At 46.7% G+C, this 16,603-nt stretch overlaps 1 protein-coding gene across 4 annotated transcripts in view; it reads right to left on the bottom strand.

Moving 5' to 3' along the window:
- Nucleotides 1–16,603, bottom strand: part of TLN2 (talin 2) — a gene marked incomplete at its 5' end in the record, with an annotated part of 195,398 nt that overhangs the window by 72,403 nt on the left and 106,392 nt on the right. For all 4 annotated transcript variants that reach the window (XM_080692222.1, XM_080692223.1, XM_080692224.1 and 1 more), the window contains 7 exons: nucleotides 801–933; nucleotides 2,989–3,170; nucleotides 3,583–3,723; nucleotides 9,598–9,759; nucleotides 11,209–11,352; nucleotides 12,577–12,699; nucleotides 15,315–15,404. In XM_080692222.1, the coding sequence (XP_080548348.1) occupies nucleotides 801–933; nucleotides 2,989–3,170; nucleotides 3,583–3,723; nucleotides 9,598–9,759; nucleotides 11,209–11,352; nucleotides 12,577–12,699; nucleotides 15,315–15,404 (975 nt within the window). The remainder of the gene's footprint in view (nucleotides 1–800; nucleotides 934–2,988; nucleotides 3,171–3,582; nucleotides 3,724–9,597; nucleotides 9,760–11,208; nucleotides 11,353–12,576; nucleotides 12,700–15,314; nucleotides 15,405–16,603) is intronic.

The following is a 16,603-nucleotide window of genomic DNA, read 5'->3' as shown; positions in this document are numbered from 1 at the left end:
TTAGGTCTGCACGCCATGGCCTGGCACTAGGTGAGGCCTGACTGCGTGACAATGTCCTGCTAATAAGAAACGAGACTGTGTCCTTTGCTATTGTCCCATGGAACAATGGTGCACGTGGGCTGGAGGGCTTCAACCAGAGTTCACTCTGTGAGAGGGTAAGCCTAACATGTGAACTGGAAAACAAAACAGTGCTACAGAGTGGGGCTGGCAGAGAAAAACTTCTAGAGTCTGAAGGTTTTATTTGGCTAATTGCTTCACATTTACAATGTGATTATTGTCAAGAATGCTAGAATATTCTAGCAATGTGATTTTGTTGTAGTGGTTTGTTAAATTGCATATGGTATAACTAGAGATCGTAGGTGGTTGGAGGGGGAGATCTTCTCCCTGAGGACAAACAGAGACACGGGATACGCCTTGTAAGCCGATGAAAGGATGGGCCCCGAGGGGCTCAGAGGCGATGGCTGTCTCTGCTTCTTCATCTGGGGGCTGCTTAAAGGGTGTGTTCAGCTAGCGATACTCTTCAAGCTGCACACTTAATGTGCATTTTCCGTACATATATAATACTTTAATAACAGGTTAAGAACAATAACTCTTGCACTCCGCACTGAATGTGAGTGGTTATTCCACTTTCCTTTTCCTGGAAATGGGTATGAGTTTCTGAAGCTGGAGTGAAACAGACAGCTCTATTAATAAAAATGAGCAAAGCCTGTGTGGGCCCGCTGTCTAGAGCAAGGGGCCAAAGCTCACTGTTAGTGAGCCAGTGGCAGAGCGTCTGAGCTGGCCAACGGGCCCTGACTTACCTCCACAGAGATGTCATCCCTCGTGGCCAAGCTCTGGCTGACAGCCGCCAAGGAGGCCTGCTCAATGTCCCGGATGCACCTGTTGATGCCGTCGATGGAGTGGTCACATTCCCTCTGCCCGGGGGCCTTGTCCCTGGAAGAGACAGTGCAGATCAAGCGCACAGTCCACAGGCCTCAGGTCCTAGAACCTGCTCCAGCACTGGTGTCCAGGAGCCTCTGTTCCCTTCCCACTTGATCACCTTAACTAAAAAGTGAACCTCTGACTCTTGCTTAAAAGTGCTGTACTGCAGCCGGTCGTGGTGGCGCACGCTTGTAATCCCCACGTTTGGGAGGCAGAGACAGGAGGATTGTACAGGTTCAAAGCCAGCCGCGTGCGCTGGCTTAAGAGACCCTATTTACAAAAGAAAAAAAAAAAAGTACAAAAATAGGTCTGGGAGTGTAGCCCGGAGGTAGAAGGGCTTACAGGAACCTCAGTACCACCAAAAAAAAAAAAAAAAAAAAAAAAAAAAAAAAAAAAAAAAAAAAAACCACAAACAAACAAACAAAAAAAACCCAAAACCAAAACCAAAGTGCTGTACTGTACAGCTTGGATATTTCTTAATTTAACCTTTGAAGTAACTACACTTATTTCTGGTGGAAAGAATATAGCATTATCTTCCATTTTCTTCCATTTGGGGCTGATGCCAGACAAATGCAAAAGACACGATTTAGACTTGGATTCTCCATTCACGGACCTCAACCTAGGACCTTCCATTAAAAAAAAAAAAAAAAAAGTAAGTCAGGGCTATTATATGGAAACACACTACGCTCTCTATGTTGCATATAAGTCACAAACTTATGGCTCTGCAGTAGAAGTTAAAATATTTAGCAGACTTGCCGGGCGTGGTGGCGCACGCTTGTAATCCCCGCGCTTGGGAGGCGGAGACAGGAGGATCGACAAGAGGTTTGAAGGCAGCCTCAGCTACGTAGTGAGGCTCTCAGCAACTTAGTGAGACCCTGTTTCCAAATAAAATATAAAATAGGTCTGGGAAGTATAGTCCCGAGGTAGAAAAGCCCCTGGGTTCCACCCCCAGTACCACCCTCCCCCCAAACTAATCTTTAGTAGACTTGTCTTTGCAAGGCATTAAGAAAAAGCTAATTGTGGTTTTGAACTTCAAAAACAACTGGAGGCTGGGCATAGTGGTGCACACCTGTAATCCCAGTACTTGGGAGGCTGAGACAGGGAGCTCACAGGTCCTTGGCCAGCCTTTAGCTACATAAGTGAGGCCCTCCAAAACTTAGTTGAGACCTTGTTTCAAAATAAAGAATAAAAAATAGGGCTGGAGGGATGTGGTTCAGAGGTAGAATGTCCCAGAGTTCAATCCCCAATACTAAAAAAAATATCTGGGAAACAAAATATAACTAAGGAAAAAAAAATACATTCCATGCTCTGGAATATTAACTTTGGTCAACTTCAGAAATGCTTCATCTACACAGGAGACATTCTTGTTAGGCTCCTACCATCACCAAGAAAGTCCAAGATGCCCAAATTACAGTGTGCCACAAAATATTATTTATATTGTCAAACTAGTAAGAACCCCAAATTTTGCTAAGTAAATTATAGTGCTCTCTGCCTATGTGCCTAGGTACAGACAACATGGTACCCTGGTTAGAAGGGCTAGGACTAGAGTCCAGCGTGATCTTGGGAATGTCATGCGAATCCTCTGCCTGAATTTTTTTTATAAGTAAAATGAAAACATGGCAGTATTTACCTTATAATGTTGTAATGGTCGAATAAGGTAACATAGGTAAATTTTAGAATACTATCTGATGTACAGTAAATTCTTACATTTGGAATTCTTATGGCCAGCACAATCACTGGTCCCAAAGAGATAAAGAAAAAGGTGATGATAATGATGGACAATATTATTATCATTAAGTAAAAAGCTTGCTGGCTTATCACTCTCCTGTGCTCTTCGGATGTAAGCTGGAGGCAATAGCTGGGTGGAAAACTGACCTGATAGACATGATGAGACTCTTTTTTTAATTAAAATATACTTTTATCAGGGCATTGTAACCACACATAATATTGAGGTTTAGTGTAATAGAAACACACATGCACACAGCACCAATAGCATTTCCCTCTAGGTCCCACCCCGCTCCGCCACGGGAAGCAATCGTGGGTGACTGACCTGACGGATGAACTGACCTGATGGATGTGATGAGACTCTTAATGGAGTCAGACACGGTGTGGGAGTGTTCAGCCAGCATAGACCAGGTGGGCGGGTCTTTGGGGTTGATGGCCAGAGAGCGCGCCGTGCGGATGAGGTATGATGAGCTCTCCAGCATGGTCTTGGCTGAGACCAAGATCGGTTCCTGTGCCTGGGAGCCCTGCGGCCAGACAGCAGAGGGGTCAAGGGTAGAGCTCGCAGCCCTGAGTGAATAAGCTGAACCTGGAAAGCTTTAGCCGTTCTCAAGTCACCACCTCCTCCCTTAGAAACGGACTTACACAAGGTCTGGAGAGGGGACCTGGGTTCCTGTTACCTCCTTAAGTAGGAGTTTCGAATATCACACAACGGAGAAAGAATCATCTCAAACCAAGGCAGAGCTGATTGTTCTTACCATGTAAAGATATCACCTCCCAAAAGATGTATAATCATTGAGTTTCATAACTCTGTGCAACATCATTGACAGTAGCAGTACTCTACACGCTACGAGAGGTTTCGGAGGTTTAATTCCTCACGGTCATTCACCCCAACTTAGCCAGCAACCTTGTATTACCCTTCTGCAAAGGCTCCTCTACCTCAGAGCTGATCTGGGCGGGGACACTGACAAACTCAGGGTTGGATGCAAAGGCCGTCAGGTTCTCCACGGCTTCGATCAAGGGCACAGTGGCGATGCGGCACTTATTGCGGTTGTCCTCAGAGAAATCACCATCCAGGGCCTGAAGGGAGACAAAGGATTCCATCCTACTGAGAAGCACCCATCACCCCGAAGTCACAGCAGTCACCTCCCACGGAAGGAAGATGGCTCCATGAGAGTATTACTGATGTGAATTCACGAACAGCAAAGAACTGACCGGACAGATCCCTGCCATGAAACAGAGGACCCCACTAGCAATTCTAAGGAAAAGGCTGAATGCACTGCTCAGGACAGCTGCCCTTAAATCAGTCAACTCCCGCTCCCAGGAGGCAGACCCGGACTCCTGCAGTGCCAAACCTGGCCACAAAACCATTTTGTGAATAGAATTCTTGGCTCCTCCCCTCCATTTCCATGCACATTAAGTCTATTCCTTCCTGAATGACAAAGAGACTTTACACCATGTGACACCTTAAATGCTTCCAAGTTTTACCCGGATGCCCCTGCATGATGGAGGGGGGGGGGCTGGCATAACCACCTTCTTGCAATGGACACAATGGACTCAGTGGCGGGAAGAGATTAGAACTACCCGCAACCACATGAACAAGCCTCACTAACATAATACATATTTAATAAAAGAGGCCACATACAAAAGGACAACTGCTCTACAGGTGAAACTAATGAGGGTGTTGGACATCAGGTTGCTCTGGAGCAGGCAGGACTGAAAGGACCATGAGGGGATTCTGAGGATAATGCTCTGTTTCTTCATCTGCCTCTTGTTACCCAGGGTGCTTAGCTTGAGGAAAGTCATGAGTTTACAGGAGATAATTTTTTCTCTATGAATCTTGTGTTTCATTTAAAATAAATTATTATTATTAAGTTCTCAGCAGGTAACATGATGACATTGAGTGATGGTTGCCAGGTGATGGCCAGGATGGGTGAGAATCCAGGGATGGGGCCTGTGATCCATGCCAGGCTGCCTCACAAGGGGGAGCACTTGGATTCCAGGCTCCCCAGCCCTGGGAACTCTATTTCCTCAAGAACCCAGTGATAGCATGCCTGCTTCCTAGTACAGGGCTCTATGTGAGACGGCAGTAGTGTCTGCAAAACAATGCAACATCCCTTGTTAAATGACTGATTCAACTTTTAACTTGATTCTTATGAGCAATGCATAAAAGCCCATTTAGACAATCAGTGGACAAAACCCCAGGGGCACTGGCATTATGCAACAAACTGGGTCTGGGAGGGGAGCATTCTGTTTTTCAAGGCAAGAGGAGGCAGGCATGGTCTGTTTGAAGGCTACTGCTGAATAACAACTACATTCCAACCAAGCCTGGGCAGCTTGGAACAATAATTATATATCCGCAATGCTAATATTTTCAGAGGATTCCCAGGGGCCTGATTAACTCACCATATTCTGCTGATATGGCGCCTGGCGCGCTAGGCTAGGCTTCTGCCTCCCCTCTCTAGCTTGCTTGTTAGGCCCATGCTGCCTTCCTTCTTCGACCCCTCTTCTACGCCGTGAAAGCCCCAAGAGCCTACTTGCTCTTCCTCCACAGCTCGCCTCCTCTCTAACCGCCACTTCTGCACCTCAGAACTGTTACTGTGCGTGGCCAACACCGGTGACCTAGTCTTAGCATACTGGTCTTGTTGCAAGAGTAATGTCACTGACTCCTTGAGGTTTGGTTATGCTAAGCATTAGGGCGATTTGGGAATACGATGGAAGACAGGGTGGGTGCCACCTGGCAGGAGCCTTGCCCAGGAGGGCAAATTAATGAAGCAAGAAGGCAGCCAGAGCAGACTCTGGGATCCCGGGAACTCAGGCCCCAGATCAGCTGATCACCCCATCTGGGATGACAAGGGCTTGAAGGTTGCCAGGAGATGCTGAGCCTCCCGGTGCTGCTCCTCCGTCCCGCTCCTCACCTCTCCCCTGCCTTCCAGATTCCCACAGCCTTCAGTCTACAGGGAATCAAAGCACCTGATATCGTTTCAAACTGGAAAGATGACTACCCAAGGCTCACTAACGCTGTGGTTTTCATAAATGCACCAACAGGATGAAGTAAGTTTCTTCTTTTTTTTGTTAAACATAGCTCCTTAAAATCACCTCGCATGTAGCCTAGTGTGATTCATGAGACACGGCATTGTGTAACCTGGATTAGAAGGCCAAGCTACCAAAGTTATTTCCTCCAAAGGAGGCATTTGACATCAGAAAGGATGGTCTGCACAGATAGTATTTTCTTTCAAATTCTGCTTCCACTGAGCATGGCTGAGCCATCCACGTAAACTGAGAACTCCAATCTGCCCAGTGGTGAAGTGTAAAGCAGGTACTTGCGTTTCTCCACAGGCATCCACACCACAGAAGGTCAACTACACCGGCCACAGTGGCACGAGGATGAATTCACCTGGCCTCAGGTCCAGGCCCACCAGGACAGGGCATCCCGGTGCCTGGCCAGCTGCTGAGTGTTCTCAGCAAATCTCACACGCGTGGGGGGAAAGCATCTCTCTGCATGCACAGACATAAAAAACTCATGGACTTTGGGGATAAGAAAGGTCCTTAAAAATTATTTATTACCAAACCCATGATTTTCTAAAACAAGAAAGCCTGAGAAATGCCATGACTTGCCAAGGTCATCCTGCTACTTACTGGCGTTCCTCACACCATGACCCAGGGCTCCAGTTCCCTTCACTCCTTACACAGAGTCAGCAAAAAGAAGGAGTGAGAAGCCCCAGAAGTCTGTCCTTTTTTCTCCTGAAGGCTCCTACCAGACCGATCCAAACATAAGATGACCAAGAAAACATACTTACAGCAAGTCAAGCTTGATTAAAGAAAGCTGCATCAGGCGTCTGTGGCGCACAGTGGAAATGCCTGATGGGAGAGGTCTGAGCTCAAGCCCCGCAGCGAGGGGTAAGGCCAAACTTCAACTTCTCAAAAAAACAAAAGCCAGTGTTGCATAATTTCTACTTGGCACCCAAACCCGAGTGACTGCACTTGTAAAATACATTCCATTCCACACATCTGATTCCAGGCTAGGTAATGAGCACTGTAAACAGAGGTAGCAAGGTGTGTGTGGCCACAGAGACGGCAGCCATGGTTAGGTGGGCAGCCTTCTAACTCGCTCAGCGTTTAGTGTGGATGCCAAAATGTATTCTTGCTGAGAAGCGCTTTGGGATTTTAAAGAAAGTGATCAGCAGAGATGTAAAATCCCTGGATGCACATATTCTGTTTCTGGTGCTTTTCCTGCCGGCGCCCCTCCCCTTTTCTTCTTGAATCTAAGGTGTGGCAGCTGGAACTTATGCTCCAGCACATCCTCATGATTAAAGGAAGAAAACAGCGCTAACAAGCATAACACTAAAAAAAAAAAAAAAAGAAAAAAAAAGAAATAAAAAAGAAAATCACAGCAAGGAGGGCAGCTGTCTTAAGTATATAGGTAATTAAATATTCATTTGCGCTTCTGTGTGACAGGATTCTTCCCCCCTCCTTCAAGGAGGAAATCTATGTAGGACATATTATACAGAGCTCCCATGAAATGACCTTTACCACTGTCCCATCAGTAAATCAAAACCAAAGTGTCTCACTGCCAGCAAACCTTGCCACATGGTGGGAAGTGAAAAAAACAGGCACAGTTCGAGCAGTGGAGGGGCAGTGCACTCATTTCTGTTCCTCTCTCTCTCACTGCTTGGGAGAGGTTCCCAGGGTGCTGGGGCAGACAGGCTTTATATTCATGTCACAATCACCTACACTCTTCCTCGGAAGTCTCTGCAGAGGCCCCTCTTTGGGGCCATCACAGGAACTCATTTGCTGTGGGAAAGTGCAAAGAGGAAAGAATCTGAGAAGAAGAAATCTCCACAGAGCTGTTTTATATGAACAGATCAGGCTTTGAAAGCAGGAAGGGGGCAGAAAGGGCTCCAAGATTGTGACGCATTCCTTCTCCCCGGCCCCTCCCTTGGTCTACCTAAATGTACTTTTGTTTGTTTGCTTTTTGGTACTAGGGATTGAACCATTCTACCACTGAGCTACATACACCACGAACACTTTTATTTTGTTTTTAATTTTGAAACTAAGTCTTGTTGAGGGTTTCTCTAAGTCACTGCATGCCTTGAACCTCCGATCCTCCTATCCTGGCCTTCCAAGTATTGAGATTACAGGTATGCACCACTGCACTGGGATTTTTTATTTTTTGTGGCACATGGGATTGAACCCAGCGGCATTCTGCCTCTGAGTTATACCCTTGTCCTGTTTTATTTTCTATTTTGAAACAAAGTCTAAGTTCCCAAGGGCCTCATAAAGTTGCAGAGGCTGGCCTCGAACCTGCAATCCTCTTGTCAAAATGGTTTTTAATGATCAGCAAATGAGTGATTTCACCTGAAGGGACTTAACCCTGCAGCAGCCAACAATGATGTCACTACTTCCAACTATACTTTTTCCATCCCCATCTTCCCCCAATTTCCACACGAGTACCACAAACAGAGTGAGGCCTTTCTTCCCCAGCTAGAGGGATCAGTTCCCCTCTCCATCCCAAAGAACCGGCTGCACATTCCAGGGCTGAAGGCAGGGCCTCTCTCTGGAGCCTGGTTTTGAATTCTTACCCATCATTACTGGCTGGGTCACCTTGACAAAGTTACTTAGCCTCTCTGTGCATCAGTATCAGAGCTGCAAAATGTGGCTGGCAAGCACAGTCTGGTGGTGTGGACTGCATGACTAATAGATACAAAACACAAAATAAACATTTAAAAATGTTTCGTGGATACTGTGAACTATGGCGGCACTGGAAGCGACAGGCCCCGGGAGCATGGGGTACATGGGCACCGGCCTGAACTTATTTATTCATTTTCAGCCTAGTTTATTATTGTCTTCAAACAGGCAGGCTTTTTTTTTTTTTTTTTTTTTTTTTTTTTTTTAAGACTTTGTTGAAACGGCTAAGAAAGTGCTGACTGGAATAACTGCCTCTGCTTGCCCAGCCAGCTTCCACTGTCCTGGGCGGGCCGCTCTCTCCTTTGACCTCTGCTTGGTGCAGCCCTGACTGACTTGTCCACGGGATTAGACAGACTGTTTGCAGTGTGTATGTGTGTGTGTGTGGGGGGGGATGAGACATCGAGTTCCGGCCTTTGGAGGAAACTGAGAAGAGTCTCTCACTGACAAAGCCCTCTAGTGAGGGGGGTGGCACGCCCAGGGCTTTCCTCGAGCAAGGCCAGGCTGGCATGGACCTGCCTTCCATGGTGATGCTCCTTTGCAGCCTGGGCTTTCTGCCTGCGCTCTGTGTCCAGACACTTGCCACCCCCACCCCAACAAGGCCAGCCGGCTCCTGCCCTCCTGTCCCAACTCTGAGCTCACTATGTGGTTTTTCCACTCACTACAAAAGACTATAGCCTGCCCATTCCAGTTCCCGGCTTGCAAGATAACCCTGTACCTTACCCCATCGGCCCTAGCACCTCAACCCAGATGAGCTTGTTAGGAGCACAGCAAGCTCTACTTACACAGGAGATGGAGTGCTTAAAAACTGAAACAGCTATATCAGAATAGATATAATACAAGAGAGTAATGTGGTATTTTTTTAACTTTTTTTTTTTAAACCATTTCTTACTTCTTTTTTCCTCCATATCCTCTCTTGGTCCAGATGTACACAGCCAGAATGGCAGGGCCTCTGCCAGCCCACTCAGAACCCCCAACCCATGTTCGCACAGAGTGTTAGCTACCCATGCTCGTGGCGAGGAGAGGCCCATGACACACCCTCCTACCTGTTTCTGTCCCTAAGCTCCTCAGGGACAGAATTCAGGAAGGCCCCTCCCCACCATCTGGAAGGTTCCTTGAGACTAAGGTTGAGGGTCTCCATGAGCAAGGGACTCCCGCCTGGAGACAGTTGGAGATGAACCTTGCTAGGCTTAGGTCTGAGCCTACTCCTCCCTCCGCTCTGCGACAGGTCTCACAGGGACCGGTCAGGCCCGAGGCACAGCGCCCTACCTTGATGGTTTTCACCAGGTTGGCGGTGCTGTTGGCAACCTCCTTGGCCGACTGGACGAAGTGCCTCCTGGGCACAGGATTGGCCGTCTTGGACGAGGCGATGCGGCAGGCATTGCACAAGGCCGAGGTGTGCTTGGCCACAATTGTGGCAGCTGACAGCACCTGCAAAGCACAGAGCGAGGCTGCGGCGTCCATGCCTGGGTGCAGGGAGCCTTCTTCAGCTCACGTGTTCAGAGCCTGGGCAATACATGTGTCTGGCTCCGCTGCCCCCCAAGCTCCCCAAGAAAGGAGAGAGCCAGAAACATTAGGCAAGAGAGAATGGAAATAGAAAAGGGAAGGAGGTGCTGGGGCCGCGGGGTGGTGGGCTGGGCCTCAGCCTGTCTTGGAGGGACATGTCTAGCTAGTCCTTGGAACACCAGGCTGGAGGTCCAGGGTCCAGGCTCTTGGCCAAGGCCCACACACATGTAATTTTAAAATTCCTAGTACTCCCATTAAAATAAGTAGAGAAATAGAAGAAATTAAATGATACGCTTTATTTAATGTGATAGATCCAAAATATTTCATCATGTAACCAATGCGCAAATCCTATCGCGCTGTTCTGCTCTTTTGCTCTTAGCAAGTGTGCGCTGTGTATTTACGGCCTGTCATGATTTGCACCAGCAACATTTCGAGTGGTTAAGAGCCACCTGTCACCATCACAGATGAGTAAAACGCACACGATGACGATGTACAGCTGCTCCCGCCTCATCCTGCAGGGGCTGCAGGTACCCGGTGCAGGGGACTGGCTGGGAACTTCTGCGGGCTCCGTCCCCAGCTGCGCCTCCCTAGTTCTCCTGAACCCTGCAGGGCCCTGACAGGCCCTTGCAGGCTGCTTCAGTCCAGGTGGCCACCTGCTGCATCTTTGCCTGGGACCTCCTCCTACCTGAAGGATGCCAGTCCCGGGATGCAAGCGGTGTGCCCCTCCAAGGCTGCCTCTGCTAACCTGAATGTGCCTCTCCTTCCTTTTAGCATAAACCACTTTAACAAGTGACCAGGACCCCATGGCACTGGAGTAGAAGTGCCAGAGAATGTTATACATACTGCCTATTCCTCCAATGTCTCCCCGGCTCCTTTTCGTGCTATGGAGTCTGATCCTAAGTCTAAGGCTGGGCTCTTTGCCACTATCTTTGGGGTAACTTGTGAACAGCCCCTCAGAGAATCCTTCACACCTTTCTCTGTGCCTCCTGGTATTGGCATCATACCCCAATCTCTGCATTTTCTAAACTTTGCCCAAGAGACTAAGAAGCAAGGGGGTGGAAGAGCAGGTCTCTCTCGTGTTGACCCCTTGGTACTGAGCACCCAGCAGGCCCTCGGCCAGCTGTGGAACTGAGATTCCTCAGGACTATCATGGGGGTTCCTTCCCTCCTACTGCTTTCTCTATTTCTGAGCACCTGCAAATTTCCACTTTGACCATATTTTCAGACATCTTCCATGATCATTATCAACAGTGCTGCAACTGAGCTGGACGGGAAGATCTCAAAGAACGGGACTCTTTACTGATCTCTTCCAGTCTCCCACGACCCACCAAGAGGAGCCCAAGGACCAACACACCCCATCCTCCCCGGGGGTTACCTGTGATGGGCTGCTGCCAGGGTCCACCAGGTTCTGACACGCCATCTGGATTGCCTGGTTGGCCCTGGCAAACTGGATGGGGTCCACCAGGCCCTGGTGGCCTGTATGGCTGTTGGGGTCTGCGATGCCGACCATGTATGCAGCCTGGAGAGAGGAGAAAGCCAGCGCTCAGGCTCCATTTTATGTCAGCCTGCGGGAGGCGATGATCCACAGCAGCCTGCACCATCATTCAGGTGCTGCCTCGTGCAGAGTGGTCAGCAGCTGCCCACCCCATCCCCAGGGAGGGTGCAGTGGTGGCCAGGCCTATGCCAGAGCCACATGCCAGCAGGGGCTGGCTGCAGGGAGCCAAGCCTCTTTCCTCTTAAGAGCGAGATTTAAAGAAGCTTTTGGTGGGGGGTGTATAAGGACGGATGTGGCACTGGTGGTCCTGGAAGCCACTGTATGATCATGAGGAAACCTGGCCACCTAGCTCTAGATGAGAGAGGCAGGAAAGAGAGGGTGCAGACAGAAGACCTGGAGCTGCTGGGTAGCCAAACCTAGAGCCTGCCTTCCCTAAGGACTGCTCACTGTTGGGGTGTTCCCAACAGAAGGAAAACCTTAACTTGGTAATTAAGAAGAATAAGACGGACCAGGAAACAATAATGAAAATGACAGAATTTGGTTCCCAAGAGGCTCCAAAAGGTCTTCTCTTTGGGCGTGGTAGTAAAATAACCAACAGTGAGAAAATGACCTCATGAGCAAAGAGTTGACCTTGATTCATTTCCCCTGAGGCTTGAGGGGAAGGATGGGAATGGAGAATTTCATCTCCCGTCCTAGGGACATTTTTCTTTGGTTCAGTAAACTCCTTTAAGTTCAAGGTAAATGCCAACACCTCAGACTCTTCTGTCACATAAGTCCAATAGCTTTTTGGAAATGCAGGACCAGCCACAGAAGGGCAAGGCACAGTCTGTATCATGTCTCTGCACGAGAGCATCTAGATTTTCTCCCTTGGATCCTAAAAAGAGCATGAGTAACATTTTTGTAATTCTAAAGCCTTAGAGATTTTAAATTAGTTGGTGCTTATATTTTTCCTACAAGAACGACTTATCTTGAACAATGACCTAAAACAAAAGAACTGGAATCTGATGCTGTGTGCTGGGTCCATGATGTTCAGCATACGTCGATACCCTCCCCAGCCTGACCCTCAGCTGCTCTGCTCCTGATGCCCAGCTGAAGCTCCATGAGTGCCCTGCCAGCCACCACTGCTCCCATGGCTTCTACAGTGGGGCCTGGACAATGAGCTGGAATTCCTCCAGGCTTCCTACTGTGAGGTGTCCACTCCATTATCTACCATATGCCTGGGAGACCTGCAGGAGGACCGCCTCTTACCTGGGCCGCAGCCTCCGTCAGTGCATAGAGAGCCTTGGATGCAATACGCACACACACTCCAAAGGCCGCGAGGTCCCCAGTCTTGGCATTTTGTGAAATCCCTGCCATTGACTCTCCCAAAACCTGCAAAACAAACAACCAGCAACAATCTGTGTTAAGCACTGCTTCGAACCCAGGTGTACACGAGGCTATAATTACAACTTAAATTCAAGGCCATTTAATTTATAATATTTACCATTTTTCTTTTTTCCTTGCATTAAAAAGAGATGAAAGAGAATTATGCCATTTCTGTTCTGTGCAGAGAAATAATGAAAGCAAGAACCTTTCATCTAGAAGTTATCTAGATGCATTGGGCGTGGTGGCGCACGCTTGTAATCCTAGCATTCAGGAGGCTGAGACCGGAAGATCATGGTTCGTGGGGAGCCTCAACTACTTAGTGAGGCCCTCTGCAACTTAGTGGGACCCTGTTTCAAAGTAAAGAATACAAAATAGGGCAAGAGGTGCAGCTAAGAGGCTAACTGCACCTGGGTTCCACCCCCAGGCCCCCCAAAAGTTATCTAGATGCTAAGGAGAAACAATTAATACACACCAACAACAAAAGTACAATCTATACAAGTCCCATTTACCCATGGGTAGGTGACCCAATCTGAGAACTCTTTGTTCCTAGAACATAAAAATCACAATCACTAAGCTATAATTGAAGTCTTACCTAGAAATTATAGGATGTACCCTTCTGGGAATCATTCATTTATTTATTGATAATAAAATTTAAATAGATCTTTGTTAAAGATGTTTCCTAAATATATTAAGTATTTTGCCTTTTGAAGAATCTCTGGTGTGTTCTTTCTTCAGTCTTCAAAACAACAGCTGAAAAGGATTTGGGTACTCAGAATTCAACACAGAGTAGTCAAATACCCTGTATAAGGTCACACAGAAGGTCGCGTGGGTGGAGGCTGGGCATCTGCTCTAAATCCGCAGCTGTCTTCTATGGGCCTCATCATGTACCAGGTGCTTTCCAGGGTCACAGATGGCAACATGGAAGGATGTTCAACCTTTGAAGAGGCTATGGCACTGCCAAGTCTCTTCTTCTATTGACCAAAGAAGAGCTCTTTGTTGGTCAATAAGCTATCTTAGGGAAATGAAATAAATTCCCCAATATTTCTTAGATACACAAAATCATCTAACTTGCCTAAAGACTTGCAAAGCAAATATGTTAGAGTGTTCTTATGCACAACCCCCCACCAACTAATCCTACACTCCCCTCTTGGTGAGGAAAACATTTTTTGAATCTGAGTATATAAAACATATACATCTTCCCCTTGGACAATCCATAATTCCAAAAAAGACATTAGAAGAAATCCTGGTCTTAACCTGACACAAACCAAAGCCTCTTGACATTCCCAACACAGATGTTTCCACAATGCTAATGTGGCATCATGTAAACACACATGCACTGTGCTCTGAGTTTCAAGTCCAGATGCAAGAGCTTGACAGCCAGTCATCTCACTTGCATTTCATTGTCATCTTCTGATTTTTTGATGTTCTCCAAAGACACTGACATTGCATCCCAGATTGGAATTTCTCAACAGCTTTTTTCCTTACACTTCCACTAAGGAGTCTTTTTGGACTTATGTTCCTAATAACCATTCCCATTAAATTAAAAATCAAGGATGATGAACTTTCTAAGTAGGTTAAGCTGAGGGGGGCCCAAAAGTCACTAACTTATCTTTTCTTTTTCTAACACTTTCTTCCCACCCCTTGCAAAAAAACAATTTTCACTACTCTCCTTGAGAACATGTGCTATAACTGAATGACAAGAACAGCACCCAGTAGGGTCTCATATAAGCTGAGGTCACCAAAGGACTTTCCATACCAGTAGAGTCCCAGGAGTAGAATACACACACACACACACACACACACACACACACACACACACACACACACACACATATATTTTTGGTGGTAATGGGGGGTGGAACCCAGGGGCTTTTCTACCTCCTGGCTATACTCCCAGACCTATTTTATATTTTGTTTGGAAACAGGGTCTCACTAAGTTGCTGAGAGCCTCACTAAGTAGCTGAGGCTGGCTTCAAACCTGTGTGGTCCTCGTGTCTCAGCCTCCCAAGCCCAAAGATTACAAGCCTAAACTACCATGACTGGTAAACACACGATTTGATTTCCAGTAAGGCCTATCTGTGATATAATATAAGCAGTGGTTCTTTCTTTCTTTCTTTCTTTCTTTCTTTCTTTCTTTCTTTCTTTCTTTCTTTCTTTCTTTTTTGGCACTAGGAATTGAACCCCAGGGAATTCTACATCTGAGCTACATGCTATATCCCCAGTCTTTTATTTTTTTATTTTGAAATAGGGTCTAAGTTACCACATGCTGGCCTTAAACCTGTGATTCTCCTATCTCACCTTCCCAACTACTGGGATTACAGGCACGCAATGCTTCTTAAAGTGTGGTTCCTAGACCACAGAGACAGGACCTGGGAGCGTCTTAGGAATGCAGCAGTGTCAGATCTATTGAGTTAGAAACTTGGGAGTAGGGCCCAGCAGATGGCATTCAACAAACACTTTAAGTGATTCTGATGCATGTAGGTTTGAGAAATTCCTGAGAAAATCGTCCCACGACAAGGCTTTCTCACACGTACAGTGTGAGAAAACAGTGGCCCCGGGCAGATCCATTAAAGCATATTCAGATGTTCCCCACACTGAGGAGCGCTGGGCTTCTGGTTTACCTTGGAGTTTTCCATCACGCTCTCAATGCAGTCAAAGTAAGAGAGGTCGTTCACAGGTTCATTAGGATTGTCCAACATCCCCTTGACAGTCTACAAAGGAGAGCACAACGTAAAAAGGGGGCAAGAGATACAACAGGAGAGATTCACTGTGAAAGGCCAACCACCAACTTCCCCTCTCTGTACAGGGTTCCAGTCATGGCTGCTTATTTACTCAGACTCTTAGGAGGAACGATCTTCAGGTTTCCTGCAACACACAACTGATGGGGGCATGTACATCTCAGGATATATTTTGCCAGTGAGAATCTCTAGTTTCAGTGTTGTTGGAAAAGCGTGGTATTGACAAAGGCAGAGATTTTTAATTTTTAAAAAACTGGATACAAATGCAAAACAACTTATTTATGGCTAACAAACACAAACTCTGCTAGATAACTCTAAGGAGTTTAGATTCCACATTCATTCATTTCTTTATAACAAATAAGAACTTCCAGTATTTTGATTCTGGAACCTTTCAATGGGAAATCATAAAAAAAGAAGGCAATTCCCCAGGGCTGCTTACTAGAATGGTTTGTTTCTAATTTTTGTGTGTGTGGTAATGGGGATTAAACCTAGAAGCCTTCTACCTCTAAGCTACACCCCCAGCCATTTATTTATTTATTTATTTATTTATTTATTTATTTATTTATTTATTTATTTAACAGAACTAAGGATTGAACCCAGGGGCATTCTACCTTTGAGCTACATCCCAGCCCTATTTTATTTTTTATTTTGAAGCAGGGTCTCACTAAGTTGCAGAGGGCCTTACTAAGTAGCTGAAGCTAACTGTGAACCTGTGTTTCTTTTGTCTCAGCCTCCTAAGTACTGGGATTACAAGCATGTGCCACGACCTCTGGCTCTTTCCCCAGCCATATTTTATTTTTTATTTTGAAACAGAGTCTCACTAAGGGCTTCCCTAAGCTGCTGAGACTGCCCTTCAACCTGTGATCCTCCTGTCTCAGCTTCCCAAGTCCTGGAATAATAGGCATGTGCCACCACATCCAGGTTGTTTTTAATTTTAGAAGTATAGAAAATGTCCACACATGTTTAGGTCCCAAATCAAAGAAATGGGCATGAGCTTCTTTCTTGGTTTCCAAACCCATGAAAATCATGACTAACTTTCTTGATGCAATGACCTCAGATCATAGCTTGTGTGGGACTCTTCCAGAGAAGGAGGGCCTCAGATGCATCTTTTCAACCTCTTCCCCATTGAGAGACTACACCACGACCCAGCAGCCAATGGGACGACAATGTCA

Source organism: Muscardinus avellanarius, assembly GCF_963383645.1.
Source record: "Muscardinus avellanarius genome assembly, chromosome: 3".
Lineage (NCBI taxonomy): Eukaryota > Metazoa > Chordata > Mammalia > Rodentia > Gliridae > Muscardinus > Muscardinus avellanarius.
This window is presented reverse-complemented; position numbering and strand designations above follow the sequence as displayed.